General features: G+C 35.8%; 1 protein-coding gene across 1 annotated transcript in view; it reads left to right on the forward strand.

The window, feature by feature from the left end:
• The window catches only part of cpxm2 (carboxypeptidase X (M14 family), member 2), a 32,485-nt gene extending 16,885 nt beyond the window's left edge, over positions 1 to 15,600 (forward strand). Inside the window, exons 5-14 of the mRNA XM_079260385.1 lie at positions 2,540 to 2,624; positions 3,611 to 3,761; positions 4,184 to 4,272; positions 7,577 to 7,700; positions 7,876 to 8,072; positions 9,088 to 9,267; positions 10,660 to 10,957; positions 11,273 to 11,412; positions 12,053 to 12,152; positions 14,480 to 15,600. Of these exons, the coding sequence (XP_079116511.1) occupies positions 2,540 to 2,624; positions 3,611 to 3,761; positions 4,184 to 4,272; positions 7,577 to 7,700; positions 7,876 to 8,072; positions 9,088 to 9,267; positions 10,660 to 10,957; positions 11,273 to 11,412; positions 12,053 to 12,152; positions 14,480 to 14,736 (1,621 nt within the window). The 3' untranslated portion in view covers positions 14,737 to 15,600. The remainder of the gene's footprint in view (positions 1 to 2,539; positions 2,625 to 3,610; positions 3,762 to 4,183; positions 4,273 to 7,576; positions 7,701 to 7,875; positions 8,073 to 9,087; positions 9,268 to 10,659; positions 10,958 to 11,272; positions 11,413 to 12,052; positions 12,153 to 14,479) is intronic.
• Positions 15,601 to 16,830: the final 1,230 nt, after the last annotated feature.

Genomic DNA, 16,830 nt, shown 5'->3' on the forward strand with positions numbered 1-16,830 from the left:
CTACTCTGTTAATAAACGGCTACAACCTCCTCTCTCTTCTCCAAACAATCTGACTTTGCCCTGCAATAATATTTGACAACTTTCAGCTTTTATGTTTCTCCGTTTGAATGGAAGGCACAGACCTCTGCAAACTGCTGCATAGTTTGGGAGAAAAGAAAAGATTCTTTAATAGGCTGCATTTATAATTTGCCCTTAAGGCTAGCACTATCTGAAGGTGCAGAAGACACCGATGCCCGAGACAGAATTTCTCTGCAATTAGCTCTGTGGGGCATGGAAGTGTCTTCAGTGCCAACTCAGGGGCTTCTGTCTGTAACAGCGCTTTAATTAGTTGAACTGGGAATTCTTACCAGGCCGGACCAGCTCAGCACTGATGTCTTTATCCAGAAGCATGGGAGTCGGTGCCAACTTATGTATACAGAACACTGTGGGTAGAGCAGTGGCTGGCATGATGGGACATTAAGCCATTAGTGAATTCTTATGCACAGTAAAAAAAAAAAAAAAAAAAGAAAAAAAAGAGAGAAAAAGAAAAAATCTAAACTTAAAACAGTCAGGCAACCAGCTGCAAAGCTCTTTTGAATAAACTAGGGGTTTTGGTGTCGTGGGAACCTAAACTGAGAGGGAAACTCGAAGTAGAATATCATACCAAACAAAGATAAGGTCAGGTCGGCTCATGTCTTTGAAGTGAAACGACTCATGTTAAGTTCAAAATTTCTCTGAAAGAGTTGATCAACTTTATTGCATGAGTATATCTGACTTGTAATCTATACTCTCAAAATGTCAGTCATTCATGCTCACACTTACAACATGCAAGTTCTACACTGGATGGCCAAGGTTTGGAAACCAAACCACCACACCACTGTGCAGGCCATAGTCTATACTAAAGAATTCAAATGCTCCTCGATAAAGCATCTTATCTATGAAGAACAATTAAATATTTCATTGCAACTTCATTGGAGGCTATTTCAAAGCCACAATCTATTTTATTAACTAACAAACCTCTCTTGAACCTTCCTGTGCATTGGGTGCAGGTTCCTGAACACTTTTTGAGCTACCCTAAAAGCATACTTCAAGTCCTCCAGACAGTTCAGGTTAAGAGCAAATGAAGGACAAGCAAATACATTCTTTCATACAGACTTCCTAAGCTGCACGGTAGTGTTGTGGGTAGTGCCATGGCATCACAAAAGATGGGCTAAACTTAGCATTTCAGTATGTCTTGGTGGTGTCGTCTGCCTCTCACCAGCTGTTGGCATTGGTTCCAACTATTTTTTTGTTTTTGAAAACTGTAAAAGTAAGGCAATCAAATTTAAAGCATTTTTTAAATAAACATTAAAAAAAAAAAAACATTTGACAGGATTAGACCAAATAAAGATCGATCCAAACTTTGTGTAAATTTAAGATTCTACTTTGAATTGCCCTTTTATTTACATTCATACAACACCAAAACCACTTTGTTGAATTTAACCACAAAAAAAGCTTTGCGGTTGTTTTTTTTTGTTTTTTTTTACTTTTTTAAGTTCACTCACTTTATTTTTTTTTTCCGTGCAGGAATACAAAGATCACTCTACTGACTATGTTACATCTCTGAAGAACACCAATATGTATTTTCTGATTTGGTCACTGTTTACTGTAACTTTTATATAGTTTATTAATCTCAGGTTGACTTTTTTGTAATCAGAAACATCAAGTCCACTTTTTTTTTTTTTTTTAGAAACTTAATCGGTGTTGCCATATTGACTGTCAAAATGATTATATATTTCATTTTATGAAATATATGATTATTCATTTATCTCAGTCATGCTGTCATTGTAGATTTCATTTAGGCAATTTATTCGTTTACCCTCATGCTTTAGGTTGAGATGAATGGAGATGAAAACTGACATTTAGTCACAACATGTTTCAGCAGAAAAATGGCACAATTTTACATATGATTTAAAGTTCGGCCAATGATTTATATTTTTAGAAAGTGAACAGAATACATACAAAAAACCTGGGACCCTAAAGGCCTCTGGTTTGTCTCGAGATCCTGCTTGATTCCTTTAGAATCAAGTTATTTTGTTGGCTACAATTTTAAATAACATTTTCCAATGTGTTGCAAACATTTTTACAAAGATGGTACAGAAGACGAGTTTAAGATTCTCCATTGAGGGGTTGTCGTTCCATCAGAAGACCATCAAAGTTTACCAAAGATGACAGAAATGTACATTCTGACATGGAAAAAGGCTTCTGTATCCATGCAGTTTTTGGAAAAGAAATAAGTTTGTGTATACTGTGAACTGTGTATATGTCCTTATTTATTTATTTTTTTTGTTATCTATCTGTTGTAAATGTAATCACTTAAATTACAATATAAATTCATACTCTCTGGTTGTTCTATGTTCTATTTCTAAATAGGTTTCCACCCTAAGAGAATTTAAATGCTCCTGTTTGTGAAGCGAACAACATTGTCGCAGTCTCCTTGGTGCTCTGTATGCATTGAATTCTGGCTGACAATATATTACTTTTTTCCCCCGATGCCCTGATTTTCTTGTAATGTTTACAGGAGCGATTGGGTTACCTTGTACAAGGTTATGTTTAGCAACGACAGTCACACTTGGGTTACACTTCTGAATGGCTCAAAAGACATGGTGAGTAACAATTATGATAGAACCATAGAATCCTCTGACATACAGTTTCAGTGACATACATGAGATCATCATCACCATTTTTAAAGCTTTAAAAAGTTATCGCCAGCTACATGCAGAGTCTTGTTTGGTGTGCTCCTGCTTGACTGCAACCAAATAGAAAAATGAATGCTTGCTTGAGAGTAATTACAGAGGGAGATTTAGATGCCTGCTTATTTCCAAGCCTAATGAGCTGTGAGGCTATAGTAAATACTAATGATACTCAAGCAGATGGGAACTCATCTTGGCTTGCTGTCAGAGTTGAACTTGTTTTCTACTTGATGTTATTGAATTCAGAGTAACCAAACACAGCAATGCTTTAACTGTGAAGTGATCTCTGATGCCTTCTGGTGTAAATCTTATCACTGATGAAACAGCAAGTCAGAGGACATTTTTGAGGAGAATCTTAATTGTTGCTCCTCACTCTGGTTTACATGCCGGTTAATGAAGTTTTGTGTGACTGTACTCCCCTGTGGCTGGTGATGTTGTTTGTGTGGGTGATTATAACCTTAGTTTATTCAGTCTCTGCCAGAGGCTGTGTCTCACACCCACTCATTCACCTTTTGTGCCAAATGCCAAACTGCTCTATTGGTCTTTCAAAGTGCCAGAAAAGATCCCCAGCTGTGGGTGTTAAAATCTACAATGCACTCCTGAGGGTATCATAGTCTAACAATGTCGCACAGATGCACATCTGTCAAATATTTATCCTCATCACGTGTGAGTGCCACCATGAAATATGTGTAAGCTTAGGTCCTTTTTTTAAAATTTTTTTTTTTTTTTTAAGTTTATTTGGTTTCTTTGGTTGGTTTTAAAAGTCCTTTTTGTGACATGTGGTGGATAATTGACGATAATTAGAATTCCAGGACTATATTTGCTCAACGGTGTGTTAATGAAGACGTTCATCTACTCTTTCTTCTCATTGTTTATTCACCATGTGTTTGCCTCAGTAGATATTCAGAGCGAACAGAGAGAAAGAGATTCCAGTTCGCAACATTTTCCCTGCTCCTGTGGTCGCTCGATACATTCGAGTCAACCCCCGAGCTTGGTTTCACGGTGGCAGCATCTGCATGAGGGTGGAGATCCTTGGTTGTCCTATGCCAGGTGACGGGTTTGTATAAAGAAGGCAGACACATGAATATGTCGTATTAAACACACGTTAGCATTGTGCTTTTGCTGCAGATCTTGTGTTTTGAGGCTTTGCACAGATAAAAGTTTGGCCCAACAAGGTCTATAGAGATTATACTCAGTAACTGGGACACTGTTTACAGGAAGCTGCTCGGTTATTAATGTGTTATTGTTGAATGCCAAGGGGACCATTTATAAATCAAATTGAACTTCTTTTGTGTTGAAATTGTTGGGGAAGCAAATATGTCAAAGCCTTGGCAAGAACACATGAAATAGAGTTTTTATGGCGTTATTAACAGTTTTGAAAACCTTTTCTGTGAATACCATTCCAAATAAATGGAACTAATCCACTTGATTAAATGTCTGAATATCAGTAACTGTATTTAATCTGATTCCAGACCCAAATAATTATTACCACAGACGCAATGAAGTCACAACAACTGATGACTTGGACTTCAGGCATCACAGCTACAAGGATATGAGGCAGGTGGGTAACAGAAAACAGACAGCACCATTATCTCCTACTTACATTTTTTTGAAGCAGAGACCACAATACAGAGGGATAAAACAATGTGTGGAACTGTAAACCAATGCCAGTCAGGTTGCTTCCTCTGTAAAAGCTAAGGATGCAGTGGGACAAATGAACCAAGTGCTTCAAGCAGCATTAAAATGCATAAAGCATCTTCTGGGTTGTGTCATTACTTATTCATATAGTTGTCATGAGCAGAAGCCTGTTTGTGCTGAGAAGGAGGACAGCTGTATTTGTCACCACAGACACTTTGCTTGAGTGGCTGTAACGGCAGAAGCGCTGTGAATTGTAATCTTCTGTAATGCAGCATCTCTCTGTGCCAAACGGTGAACCTGAGCTTCAGAATTCCAGCCATAATGACACATTGTTAAATGAATGATGATTCATTATAAAGCACCAACTTCTTTCTAGTGTGACAGCCTGAATTTCTATATCAGAGTTAATTAATGGACACGTCATTCTATTTTATTTCATTAATTTATTTATTAATTTTTTTTAGGTCAATGTGTGTCACACAGAGGGCCCATTCTTAATAGGCTTTCACAAGAAAGGAAAGGCTATTTTTTAAACTCCTTTGCCAGAGCTATTTCACCCTTGACATTTTGCTTCTCATTGTAAGCACCAGGTACCATATCTTCCCTTTGGTTTGAATAGTGCTGTGAGAAAACTTTCAATTGGGGGCAACCCGTTGTGGCTTCTCAAGTAAAGTACTCTACACGCTGGTGAGAGTGACAAAGAAAAAGGAAAAGAAAGCCCTTAGATTGCAAACATATTGCCGTTTTCTTAGATCACAACTGCAGCTTTCAGACAGCAGTCACTAGAGAATCCATAGGAAAGAGTAAGAAATGAAATTTATATGATTCTCCTGTAGCACTGCAGTTCTTCCCAAATGACAGTTTTAAGTTGGCTATATACAAGTAAAGGAAATCATAATAAGTTATTTGGCTTTATTAAATTTCTTTGAGAAAAAAAATAAGCACTCTAAGAAGTAGAGATTCTAATAAAATGGAATGTCTTACATTGATTCTGGGAAATTACACAATCCAGGTATATTTGTCAGGGGAATGCTGTGTTTTATTAAACTGAGAGCAGGACTTTCACCCCATGTCTTGTAATCCCTTATTCCATCGGCAAAACCTGACATTTGCTTAATGATTTTCTCGGGCAGACAAAGTCAAAACTTAACTCAGATCTAATTAAAACCCCATCGCACCTGACTGGTTAATGAGCATCTGGAACTGGGGATAAACAACTTTCTGCTGGTAATGCAGTTGCTCCGTTCACAATTGGTTAGTCTTTTTCCTGCTTCACTTCTATGTGTTGCCACTTGTGTCTATACGGTTAAATGATAATTGTTACTATTTTAATCAGAGCATCAAAGCCTGTCTTAAGAATTGCCTTGACTAGCTATCCACAGCAATTCTCACTGGCTAGAATGAAATTAAATGAGCTCTGTGACACATCTCTGCTGATATAAAACTTGTAAATTTACGGGAGTTGATTGTATCTATCTTTTTTTTATTATTATTATTTTACTCTTGAAGTTGCAAAAGCCATGATCAAAAGAAGTAAAAAGATACTTGACAACAATAGCAAAAACAAACCAGAAAATATGTAGAAATACAGCTTTAAAATAAGATGACAGCCAGGTTAGGTGATCAACTTGTCATCTTATGTTGATTGAAATACTGGTTAATTCGGACTTGTGCAGTAGTATGTGGACCAAAATGAGCTTAACCTTAAACAATCATGGCACTAAAGACAAACACACAGAACATAGAAGTCAAAACATTAATCCAAAAACATTGCTTACCTCTTCCATCATTAGCAGAAAAGATTTTAACTGCACTTCAAAGTGCTTGAATTAATGTGTTTAAATATATATATATATATATATATATATATATATATATATATATATATATATATATATATATATATATATATATACATATATATATATATATATATATATGTATATATATATATATATATATATACATATATATATATATATATATATATATATATATATATATATATATATATATATATATATATATATGTGTGTGTATATATATATATATATATATATATATATATATATATATATATATATATATATATATATATATATATATATATATATATATATATATATATATATATATATATATATATATATATATATATAAATATATATATATATATATATATATATATATATATATATATATAGTCCAGGTCTGGGAGGAGATCCCTCAGGAGAACATCTGCCGCTTCATCAGGAGCATGCCCAGGTGTTGTAGGGAGGTCATACAGGCACGCGGAGGCCACACACACGACTGAACCTCATTTTGACTTGTTGAAAGGACATTTCATCAGAGTTGGATCACCCTGTAGTGTATTTTTCCACTTTAATCCAGGCCTCCATGGGTTGAAACATTTGATTTTCATTGATATTTTTTGTGTGGTTTTGTTGTCAGCACATTCAACTATGGAAAGAACAAAGAAGAATTTAATAAAAATATTTCATTCATTCAGATGTACAACGTGTTACTGTGCTACTTAGTACTTAGTGTTCCCTTTATTTCTTTGAGAAGTATATTTATATATATATATATATATATATATATATATATATATATATATATATATATATATATATATATATGCACATATGTATATATATATATATATATATATATATATATATATATATATATATATATATATATATATATATATGTATATATATATATATATATATATATATATATATATACATATATACATATATATATATATATATATATATATATATATATATATATATATATATATATACATATATACATGTATATATATATATATATATATATATATATATATATATATATATATATATATATATATATATATACATATGTGCATATATATATATATATATATATATATATACATATATACATATATATATATATATATATATATATATATATATATATATATATATATATATATATATATATACATATGTACATATATATATATATATATATATATATATATATATATATATATATATATATATATATATATATATATATATATATATATATATATATATATATATATATATATATATATATATATATATATCTGACATGTTACAGTATATAAACTAAGGAGCAAACAGTATCTCACACTGAATTTAGCCAAATTAGCCATTTATTTATGCCTCATTCTTTATTCCTCACAGCTCATGAAGGTGGTGAATGAAATGTGCCCCAATATTACCCGGATCTATAACATAGGAAAGTCCCACAGTGGCCTCAAGTTGTATGCTATAGAGATCTCTGACAATCCAGGAGAGCATGAAGTTGGTGAGTAGTTAAAGCAACGATGTGGTTTAATGCAACGGGGCTTAAATCGTTGTACTTACATCCTACAACTCCACATTCTCAAACATGTTTTCTGTCACTTTTGTTCTAGCGCTTGCATAATTAATTCTAATCTCTTTCTCTCCTAATTCCCCCTTCATGTGATCCTGTTGACCAGGTGAACCAGAGTTTCGTTACACTGCAGGTTCCCATGGCAATGAAGTGCTGGGACGAGAGCTGCTCCTGCTGCTGATGCAGTTCATGTGCCTGGAGTATCTATCTGGCAACCAGCGGATACGTCACCTGGTGCAAGAGACCAGAATCCATCTACTGCCATCTGTCAACCCCGATGGGTACGAGAAGGCCTTTGAAGTGGTAGGTCTGCAAGACAGCTATTAGTGACCTCATTTCATGAGCTGGTTTGTTGTGAAAACAGCACCATATCTGCCATAACTGGTAGGTCTTTTGTAAAGTGTGTATGTTGCAGGTGCCTGCTGTTAATTTAGTTTGAATGGTCTGAAGAAATAGATGAAATGAACAATGACTGCACGTGGGCAGCATGTTCTGCTGTGATTTATCACTGTGACACACATGTTGAGGCTTAGATTGTTTCCAGCCAAAATGAATGGCCCTGTTTTAACAAAACACGATGAAGACAACTCAGAGTGCTTGTCCTCTATAAGTCACACAGTCCTCTAGATGCTAATTAAGGGATGCAAACCAAGACTGTATCTGTCAAATTCCTACATTAATAGCAAAAAGAGTCTGTTCAGCCGTATTTCTAACAGCAGCAAGGCCATTTTAGCCAATAAAATCTATGATTCTATCATGGTTTTGGCATTACTGTGAGGATTTAAAGCTATGATGTAATATTCCTTGACAGAAATTTTAGTTTTAGAGTATTATCCTTTGGCACCACATTGCCTTTAAGACTGAAAATAAAACCATAGTTATTTGAATCATCATAGAAGAAACAAATCAAAACCAGCAATGTGATGGTGTTTGTTTCCAGCAAGTTTTTTTTCTTTTCTTTCGTTTTTCTTTTTCTTATTTCCAGAAAAAGCAGCTTTCAAATGTTGGTTTAGCCTTTTCTTCCCAGTTTGGAATATCTTCCTTTGTAGGGCATGTTTTTTTTTTTTTTTACTGACAAACCATGAATATGGTGAGGAAATCATTAGTATTATATTATTTTCATTAATGTATCTGGAGTACAACCTACTACAATCCCTGCACCTCCTCGACCTGACATTGATTCCTCTAGAAAGTCTTTTTCAGGGTAAAGACAATGCCACCGTGTGCAAGGCTCCACCAAGAATCACAGATTTGCATTCTCATGAAAAACTATATTTCTCTGCGAATTTCCAACAACCTATGTTACTCTTTAACACAGGGTTCAGAGCTCAGTGGCTGGTCTTTGGGTCGTTGGAGTAATGACGGAATAGACATTCACCACAACTTCCCTGACCTCAACTCCATTCTTTGGGAAGCTGAATCCAAGAAGTGGATACCTCGCAAAATGTTCAACCACCACGTAACCATTCCAGACTGGTATCAGTCAAAGAATGCCTCAGTGAGTTCATTAGATAGACTGTTGTGTTGTATGTTTAACCAGAAATTTCAACATCTCAGGGAAAACCGTACTCAGAACTGTATTTCTTTTAAATCTTCTGTTTCCAGCGCTGGACACTTTGTAGTAACCCACAAACATTAATGCAGCAGGGGTTAATAAACAATTTTCACGCCCAAAGAGTGTTTGTAGCTGCAAACAAATACAAATAGATATCAAATCAAATAAAACTTTATTTGTATAGCACTTTTTATACAAAAGCATATCAAAGTGCTTAACATTCAAAAAATAAAAACAGTTTCACATTTAAAAACACACAGACACGTTACCCATACACACACACAACCCAACCCTTCCCCTGACCATTGTTGCCAAAATATGCCACTGGCCTTTTTGATGCCATTTTAAGGGGTAGATAATGCAACATTCCCAAACATCAAGCAGTTTTCCAGCTGTGTTATTAAGTTTTTACATGATAAATTAAAATAAACTCACTTTTTTAAAACTTCACATCCATGTCATTGCCCTGCTTTCCCTTTATGTGTTTACCTTTTATGTAACCAGACCAGATGGTACACTAACTCACAAAGTCGTTTTCAGTCACGATAATCTTTACCACGAAACCTTAACCCCTAAACGTGAACATTTCTCACTTAAAGTTGTGTTTGTTAACAGCGTTTTGGTCATAAATGTCTATAGATTCTGTCTTCCATGTGCTGCACCTTTAAAAACGTGATTGCCATTTAGTTTTCAGTGAGTTTCCCGTAACATGACAAAGTGTGGCAGTGTGTTCTTGTCCTGCACCTCCTCCAGAATAACAAACAAATCTCCCAGTGAAGACCATCAGGCATTTGAAAAGGGTAAAGCAGTCACGAGGACACATCAGCGCTGTCTATTTTGGGAGAAGCGGATGTGTTCGCAATGTATGACGAAGAGGCTGTAAGCCAAAATACAACCAGCGTTCTATTAAAAGCTCATCCTCACGAGTGTTTTGACGTTAGTGAGAGCCACGGGTGACTCATACTGAGCCTCCAGAATAGCTGCTGCAACTGTAGAGCTGGGATTCCCATCTGTGCTCACAAAGCAGTGAAAACTATCCTTGTTTGCCCTACTGACTGATCCAACTAGTGCTCAGAGATAAGAGATGGTTTAAATATACAAGTGCCATCAGCACGGGCAATTCCTGATTATAATATGCATGAACATGACTGGGTGCCAGATTTTTTCTTTTTCTTTAGATACTTTACCGTTATTTTAATGGCTTTATAACTCCCCTATGAGAGCAGATTGTAAAGAGTTTTATTTGTACCACAAGAGGAGTAAACTGAGCATTCAAAATGTTGAGATGATTGCATTAATTTCATTAACTACGCTGCTTGTGTACCCCTGCCGTAGGTTGCCTTGGAGACACGAGCTCTGATAGCATGGATGGAGAAAATGCCCTTTGTGCTGGGCGGTAACCTCCAGGGAGGGGAGCTGGTTGTGACCTTCCCGTACGACAGAACTCGCTCGCTGGGGGTGACCAGGGAGCAAACTCCCACCCCCGATGACCACGTCTTCCGCTGGCTGGCCTTCTCCTATGCGTCCACCCACCGCCTGATGACAGATGCCAACCGACGGGTCTGTCACACAGAGGACTTTGCCAAGGAGGACGGCACCATCAACGGAGCATCCTGGCACACTGCAGCAGGCAGTTAGTGTCCATATCTGCTGGTGTTTTGTCACTGATACTAACACTGTCCTATGTAGGAATTATGCTCAGCTCAAAGCCTTTGTGTTGTTGCTTTGTTTGGTACGTATAAAAGCATCTGGATATGCAGTATACTGGGCTTCTAGATTGTAACCTGAAGCATCATGTAAGCATTTAAGCACAAACAAAAAAAAACTGCAAAATTTCCAGACCCTCAAATCCATTTATGTCTTAATTCTCACAGTTGTGGCCAATAAGGTGACACAATTCTGACCCTTGAGTCTATGCATGAGAACAAACATGTGTCTTTCTTGGCAGGTATGAATGATTTCAGCTATTTGCACACCAACTGCTTTGAGCTGTCTATGTATGTGGGTTGCGACAAATTCCCCCATGAGAGTGAGCTGCCCGAAGAGTGGGAGAACAATCGCGAGTCTCTTCTTGTTTTCATGGAGCAGGTACAAAGGCAAAGGCACCCCCCGCAACTCAAGCATGGTGTGCACAGACCAAACATGAAAGAAAGTTGGTTAATTCATGTTAAAAGAATCTGCGTTTACATTTAAAGTCTTCCCGCTACATTTCTTCAACTAAGTACAAATACAACCTGCTGACCAGATATGGTAATTTAATGGCTGTTATGGTAAAATTAATATTATCATCTTTCTTTGAACTATGCATTAAATGCCAACTGAAAACTGAATGAAGGGATATTTCCTTTCCACAGGAAACATAAAGGATGATAAATCAATTAATATTTCCATTTCAGAGGATTACATCATGTAGGGATTTCAAAGATCTCCATACATTAGCATAATAAATCTGCCCTCACAGCACTGCAAACAAAACTTAGTGATGAAACCAGTTTCCTTTGTTTATTTTCTCTAGATATGTGGTCTTCACACAATCTGGGCCCTTTCTGTGGCAAAGTCTTTATTAAAATATTGATGCTGGATGTGAAGGAAATGTATACGCAACATCTTTAACTGAAATCCTCTTGTATTATACATCATATCAGCACATCATGCAATATACATTAGATTAAATTAATGTATACAGTTTGTGCTGAAGACGATAACGTGTCTTGTTTTCCATGTGTAGGTGCATCGTGGAATCAAAGGTGTCATTCGGGACCTCCAAGGTCGTGGAATAGCTAACGCCATCGTCTCCGTAGAGGGCATAAATCATGATATTCGCACTGGTAAACTTTTTTTTTCAAACTTTGGTTAATGCTGGTTATTTTAAGCTTCCAACCAGCATGAAGTAAATAAAAATATCCATTTTAAAAATGCTGTTTAGATTTTGTGGAAGTGAGCAGATGTCTGTTTTGCAGCGTGTTTGTATGTGTTGCCTTTCAGTGAAATTTTAAGCGTGTAAGCTGAGATTTTGCAGTTGAAGCAGGAGAAGCGACCTCGGGGCGTTCTGATTCAGCTGTCTCTACACTTCAGCTCGTACCTCAGGAATCGGTCTCTCTTGTAACAACAGCAGTTCAGAAGATGGAATAAAGGGGAATAAACAAAAGCAGGTTATGTGATTTAGCTGTGCCGCAGGTTGGAGTCTGTTCCTGCTGTGAATTTGACTATTGATTGCGAGTCCTAAAGGCAGTTTCTGCTGATGCCTAAAAAATACAGCACATAAAGCCAAAGAAGCTTTTTACTCAGAGCGTGAAATCAAATGTCCAAAAGGACTTTAGCCGTCAATTATTCTTGGAGCAAAAATAAGTCGCTGCTTCCATTCAGGAACTTTTCTTTTCTCAAATGCAGTCAGGAAGGTTTTTTAGGCTGTTTGTTGAAAAAAAAAACAACTTCTCAGCTGCTTTGAATTTACTTTGGAACAGCATGAACCTTTAGGAGCAGACTTTTGCAAAGCAGTGTGTCTTCCATCACCGAGAAGACAGAGCAGACAGCCTCAATGTGGCTGATGGATTCTGTTAGAAGTTTTTGTCAAAGTAAAAATTCACTTCAAATGAGCATTTCATGAGACATTTAGAGTCTATTATGCCTTATAGTTGTGGCCGATCTGAGCATGGATTGCAATGGATAACTGGATATGCAGGCAGATCTGCTTTATTTGTCTCAGGTTTGTTTTAAGATAACAGAAAGAAGGCAACAGAAGCAAATTTGTGTACTCCAGTAGAGTTCACAATGGTGTGCTGTACAGATAGCATTAAGCACATGCAAACAACTCAACATACCACAGCAAAGCTATATGACATGGAAATTGACAGAAAGTCAGTCAGATGTTGCAAGATTACTGAAGGATGTGTACCAGTTTTAGCTGCTCCAATCACTAATTACCTGCAGCATTACCCGAAAATGTAGCCATCTTTCTGTCCAGTGCAATTTGGGGTACTTTGAGAGAATAGGAAATGTCTCCTTCTGACATGTGGTTTGGAAAATGACTCTTAATTCCCCACTCTAACCCTGTGAATTGTCCACAGTGTTGACTGAAACAGCCCTGGTAATCGAGAATATTTAATGGCAAATGTCATATTCTGTGCCAAGTGAATGATATTAATGTGTTGAAGGTGTTAAGTAGACTTCCACAGTTTCCACATTTTCTGAAGGCAACGGGTTTTCAGAAGAATGTTGTGTCGGTCATGCATGATTCCACATCCCTATCTTCTGTCGCCATGCCCACCACTCCAGAGCTTGGCCAAAGTCTGAAACTGACAATTATAAATCTAAAAATGTAAAATATAAGTGTGAAGGTGAAAGAAAAATAGGAAAATAAGGGAAAAAAACCCAAAAAACTTCATTTTATCATCTTTGTTTTAAAATCTTGGTACTAACTTTCCGAGCCCTACATCAACAGGGCCCTAGTTACATTGAGGACTTAATAAAGCCATGGCCTAATAAAGTCTGTCTCAAAGTCTGAGGTCATGCAGGCTGTTGATGGTCCCACGAACCCATTTTAAAACTCGAGGGGACCTTTTAAAGCTGTCGCTCCCCATCTTTGGAATGGGCTTTCCCAGGATTTGCGCTATCTGGAATCAGATTAAAAAGCACTTAAAAACATATTTGTTCAGGCAAGCATTTTAGCTCCAAATAGACTCGGTGATGCTGTTTTGTATTTGTTGTGAAGCACGTTGCGACCTTGTGTCCTTGTAAAGCGCTATATAAATAAAGTTTCGATTTCAGCTAACATTTTTTAATTTTCATAGATTTCTTTTGAATAAAAAACATCATTACCCTGATTTGGCTCCTTATCCTTGATTACGTCTCTACTAGTTATTCTGCAGTTATCTGAAAAAATTGTGCCAGTTTTCAGATAGTTACCTTATCTTAGTTATCTAAAAAAATATACCTTATTGTTAAATGTTATGAAAGAACAATAAAAAAAAAATTTAAAAAAATCTAATTCAGTGCGTCAGTATAAAACAAAACAACTTCCCACAGAATGCTTCACTCACTAACCCTGCAGTCATGTTATTTTTTACCATTTTTAACAATAGAAACTGCTCTTTTCTTGGGAGCTAAATCCCAGAACTGTTAAATATTCACTTGCTTGTGTTTCATTTTCTTTCAGCCATTGATGGTGATTACTGGCGCTTGCTCAACCCCGGGGAGTACAGAGTAACAGTCAGAGCTGAGGGATACAGCCTCAGCAGTAAGAAGTGTGAGGTGGGCTACTTGATGGGTGCCACCAGGTGTGACTTCACCATCGGCCGGACCAACTTGTCTCGAATCAGAGAAATCATGGAAAAATTCAACAAGCAGCCCATCAGATTACCTGTGAGGCAGCTCCAAGCACACAGGTCCAGAGAAACCCATCTGGGAACATAATAACCTCATGAGAAAGCCAGTGGAAGAATTAAAAGCAAACATCTGCTCTGATCAGTCTGGGTTGAAGGCCAAGCCTAAGTTTGGACCTGTGTCAGTTTCTTCCACAGTGCTGTCAGCGGAATCAGTGTTTGGAGACTGAAAACATGGATTAATTTAAATTAATGCTTTATTTGATTTCTATTTGATTTCATTCCAGTTCATCCCCAGGAATATGCTCTCTCGCTTCATTGTTGACGTATCAAATTTATTTTGTAGCACAATTGTGCAAATACTTTGTTTAGTCAAAGGCCAAGATTGTTGATGTCTGGGAGAAATATTAAAATGAGTGTCCCTACGCCATGTTAGACTGACGATAAATACTGTAATACAGACTATTGTCCCAACACAGCTATTTTTTTTTTTTTTTTTAACAAAACTGAAACTTAAATTATGACAAATTGTTGCAACAACTAATTTACTTCCCTGAAAGGAATTACAGTAAATTTCAATAAATACATACCTTATATAATAAAACTATACAAATAATTACAAAAGATCTATTACTTGTATTTGCATTATTTTCAGTTTGAAAAATGACTTGTGACCTCTTGTGTGTCATTGATTTTTTTTCTTTATTGTTGTTTTTAAACATAACTGGCTTTTAGTTTAAAAAATAAATATTTACACAAACAAAAGCTCTTTAACTTATTATGTATATGGATTTTACTCACATTAAGTATGACAGAAATCAAAGCACGTTTTGTAACATACTTTTCTTTTACTCCAGCCTAAACAGTCTGTACTTTCAGAGTGATTAAAACATAGTTTACCTCCTCTTTGAAAGTATTTTGTATTTCTTGCTAAATAAAGAAAAAATGCAAAGATTTTGGTATAATTTCTTTTCCTTTATCTTGCAGGCCCATCTTTGGACTGTCAGCTGAACATATAAAAATGTGAAATGCAAAAATATTAGAAATATGAATTTAAATAAAGGCAAACTTAAAGTTCAAATTACATGGAGTATATGTGATAATATATCCTTTTTATTTAATTAATATGATCATTAAAACTAACATCAGTCCAAGATAAGGCCAAGGTTTTTTTACTGTCTCACTCTGGTTTAGAGACAGTACAGACAGGTATTCTCTCATTTGGAAAGATGTCAGTCTATTATGTTCTAAAAAGGGTTTTTTAATCTAGCATTTAATAGTATTGATACAGTCTTGCCTTTATTAAACAAAAGTCAGATGAAAATGTGATGTGTCATCAGTATATGAATAGTAAAATTTCTAACAATTCTTTGGAATTATGCCAAGTAAAAACACATAAAGATTAAATATAAGTGGATGAATGACTGACCCAAGCGGAAATCTAAACCATGTATTTTCCAGTTGTAAAAAAAGAAAAATGTTGAAACATGGAAATTCCTGTAACTTAAACTAATAGAAACTAAGACCCTGACCTGTCAAACCAACTAAGTATGATACACATCAGTTAATTATAGATATTGCAAAGTATCACCGCTTCACATACTAAGAAACACAGTGAAAGCTCTCAAATAAAAAAATGGCAAAAGGGTTAGTACTTCACAGATTTAAAGTACAAATTTACGCACATTTTATGTATTTATTCAGCTCACATCAGTGCAAATACACTTCATCAGAGCAACTTCAGTCACAGTGATGAAGGCTCAGTGACTTCATCTGATGCATGAGACCCTTGAGAGCAGCTCCAAAACCTCAGTTGGAGAAAGGCAAAGTAAGGAATAGTCAATTCAGTATATTAGATGTGCAAGATATCTGAATGCACTGCACCACAGAAAACACTGCAATGATTAAAAAAACTATAGAAAAAACACATTTCACAAACCAAGCATTTAACAAAACTTCTCAGAAAACACAACAAAAAGAAAACATTTGACAGAACACAACATTTCATTCAATGTTACTTAATATAAAACAGAATAGGATAATAAAATAGAACACATTGGTGATTTTTCACCTCAGTGTTTTTTAAATCTGTGACTCTTTTTGCTTCAGGTCTTTATCTTCTGACATTTTCTTTAATTGATTTCCTTTTTTGAAGCAGACAAATGATTTAGCCTGTAAAGGATGT

The sequence above is a fragment of the Telmatherina bonti genome, assembly GCF_933228915.1.
Source record: "Telmatherina bonti genome assembly, chromosome: 21".
NCBI lineage: Eukaryota > Metazoa > Chordata > Actinopteri > Atheriniformes > Telmatherinidae > Telmatherina > Telmatherina bonti.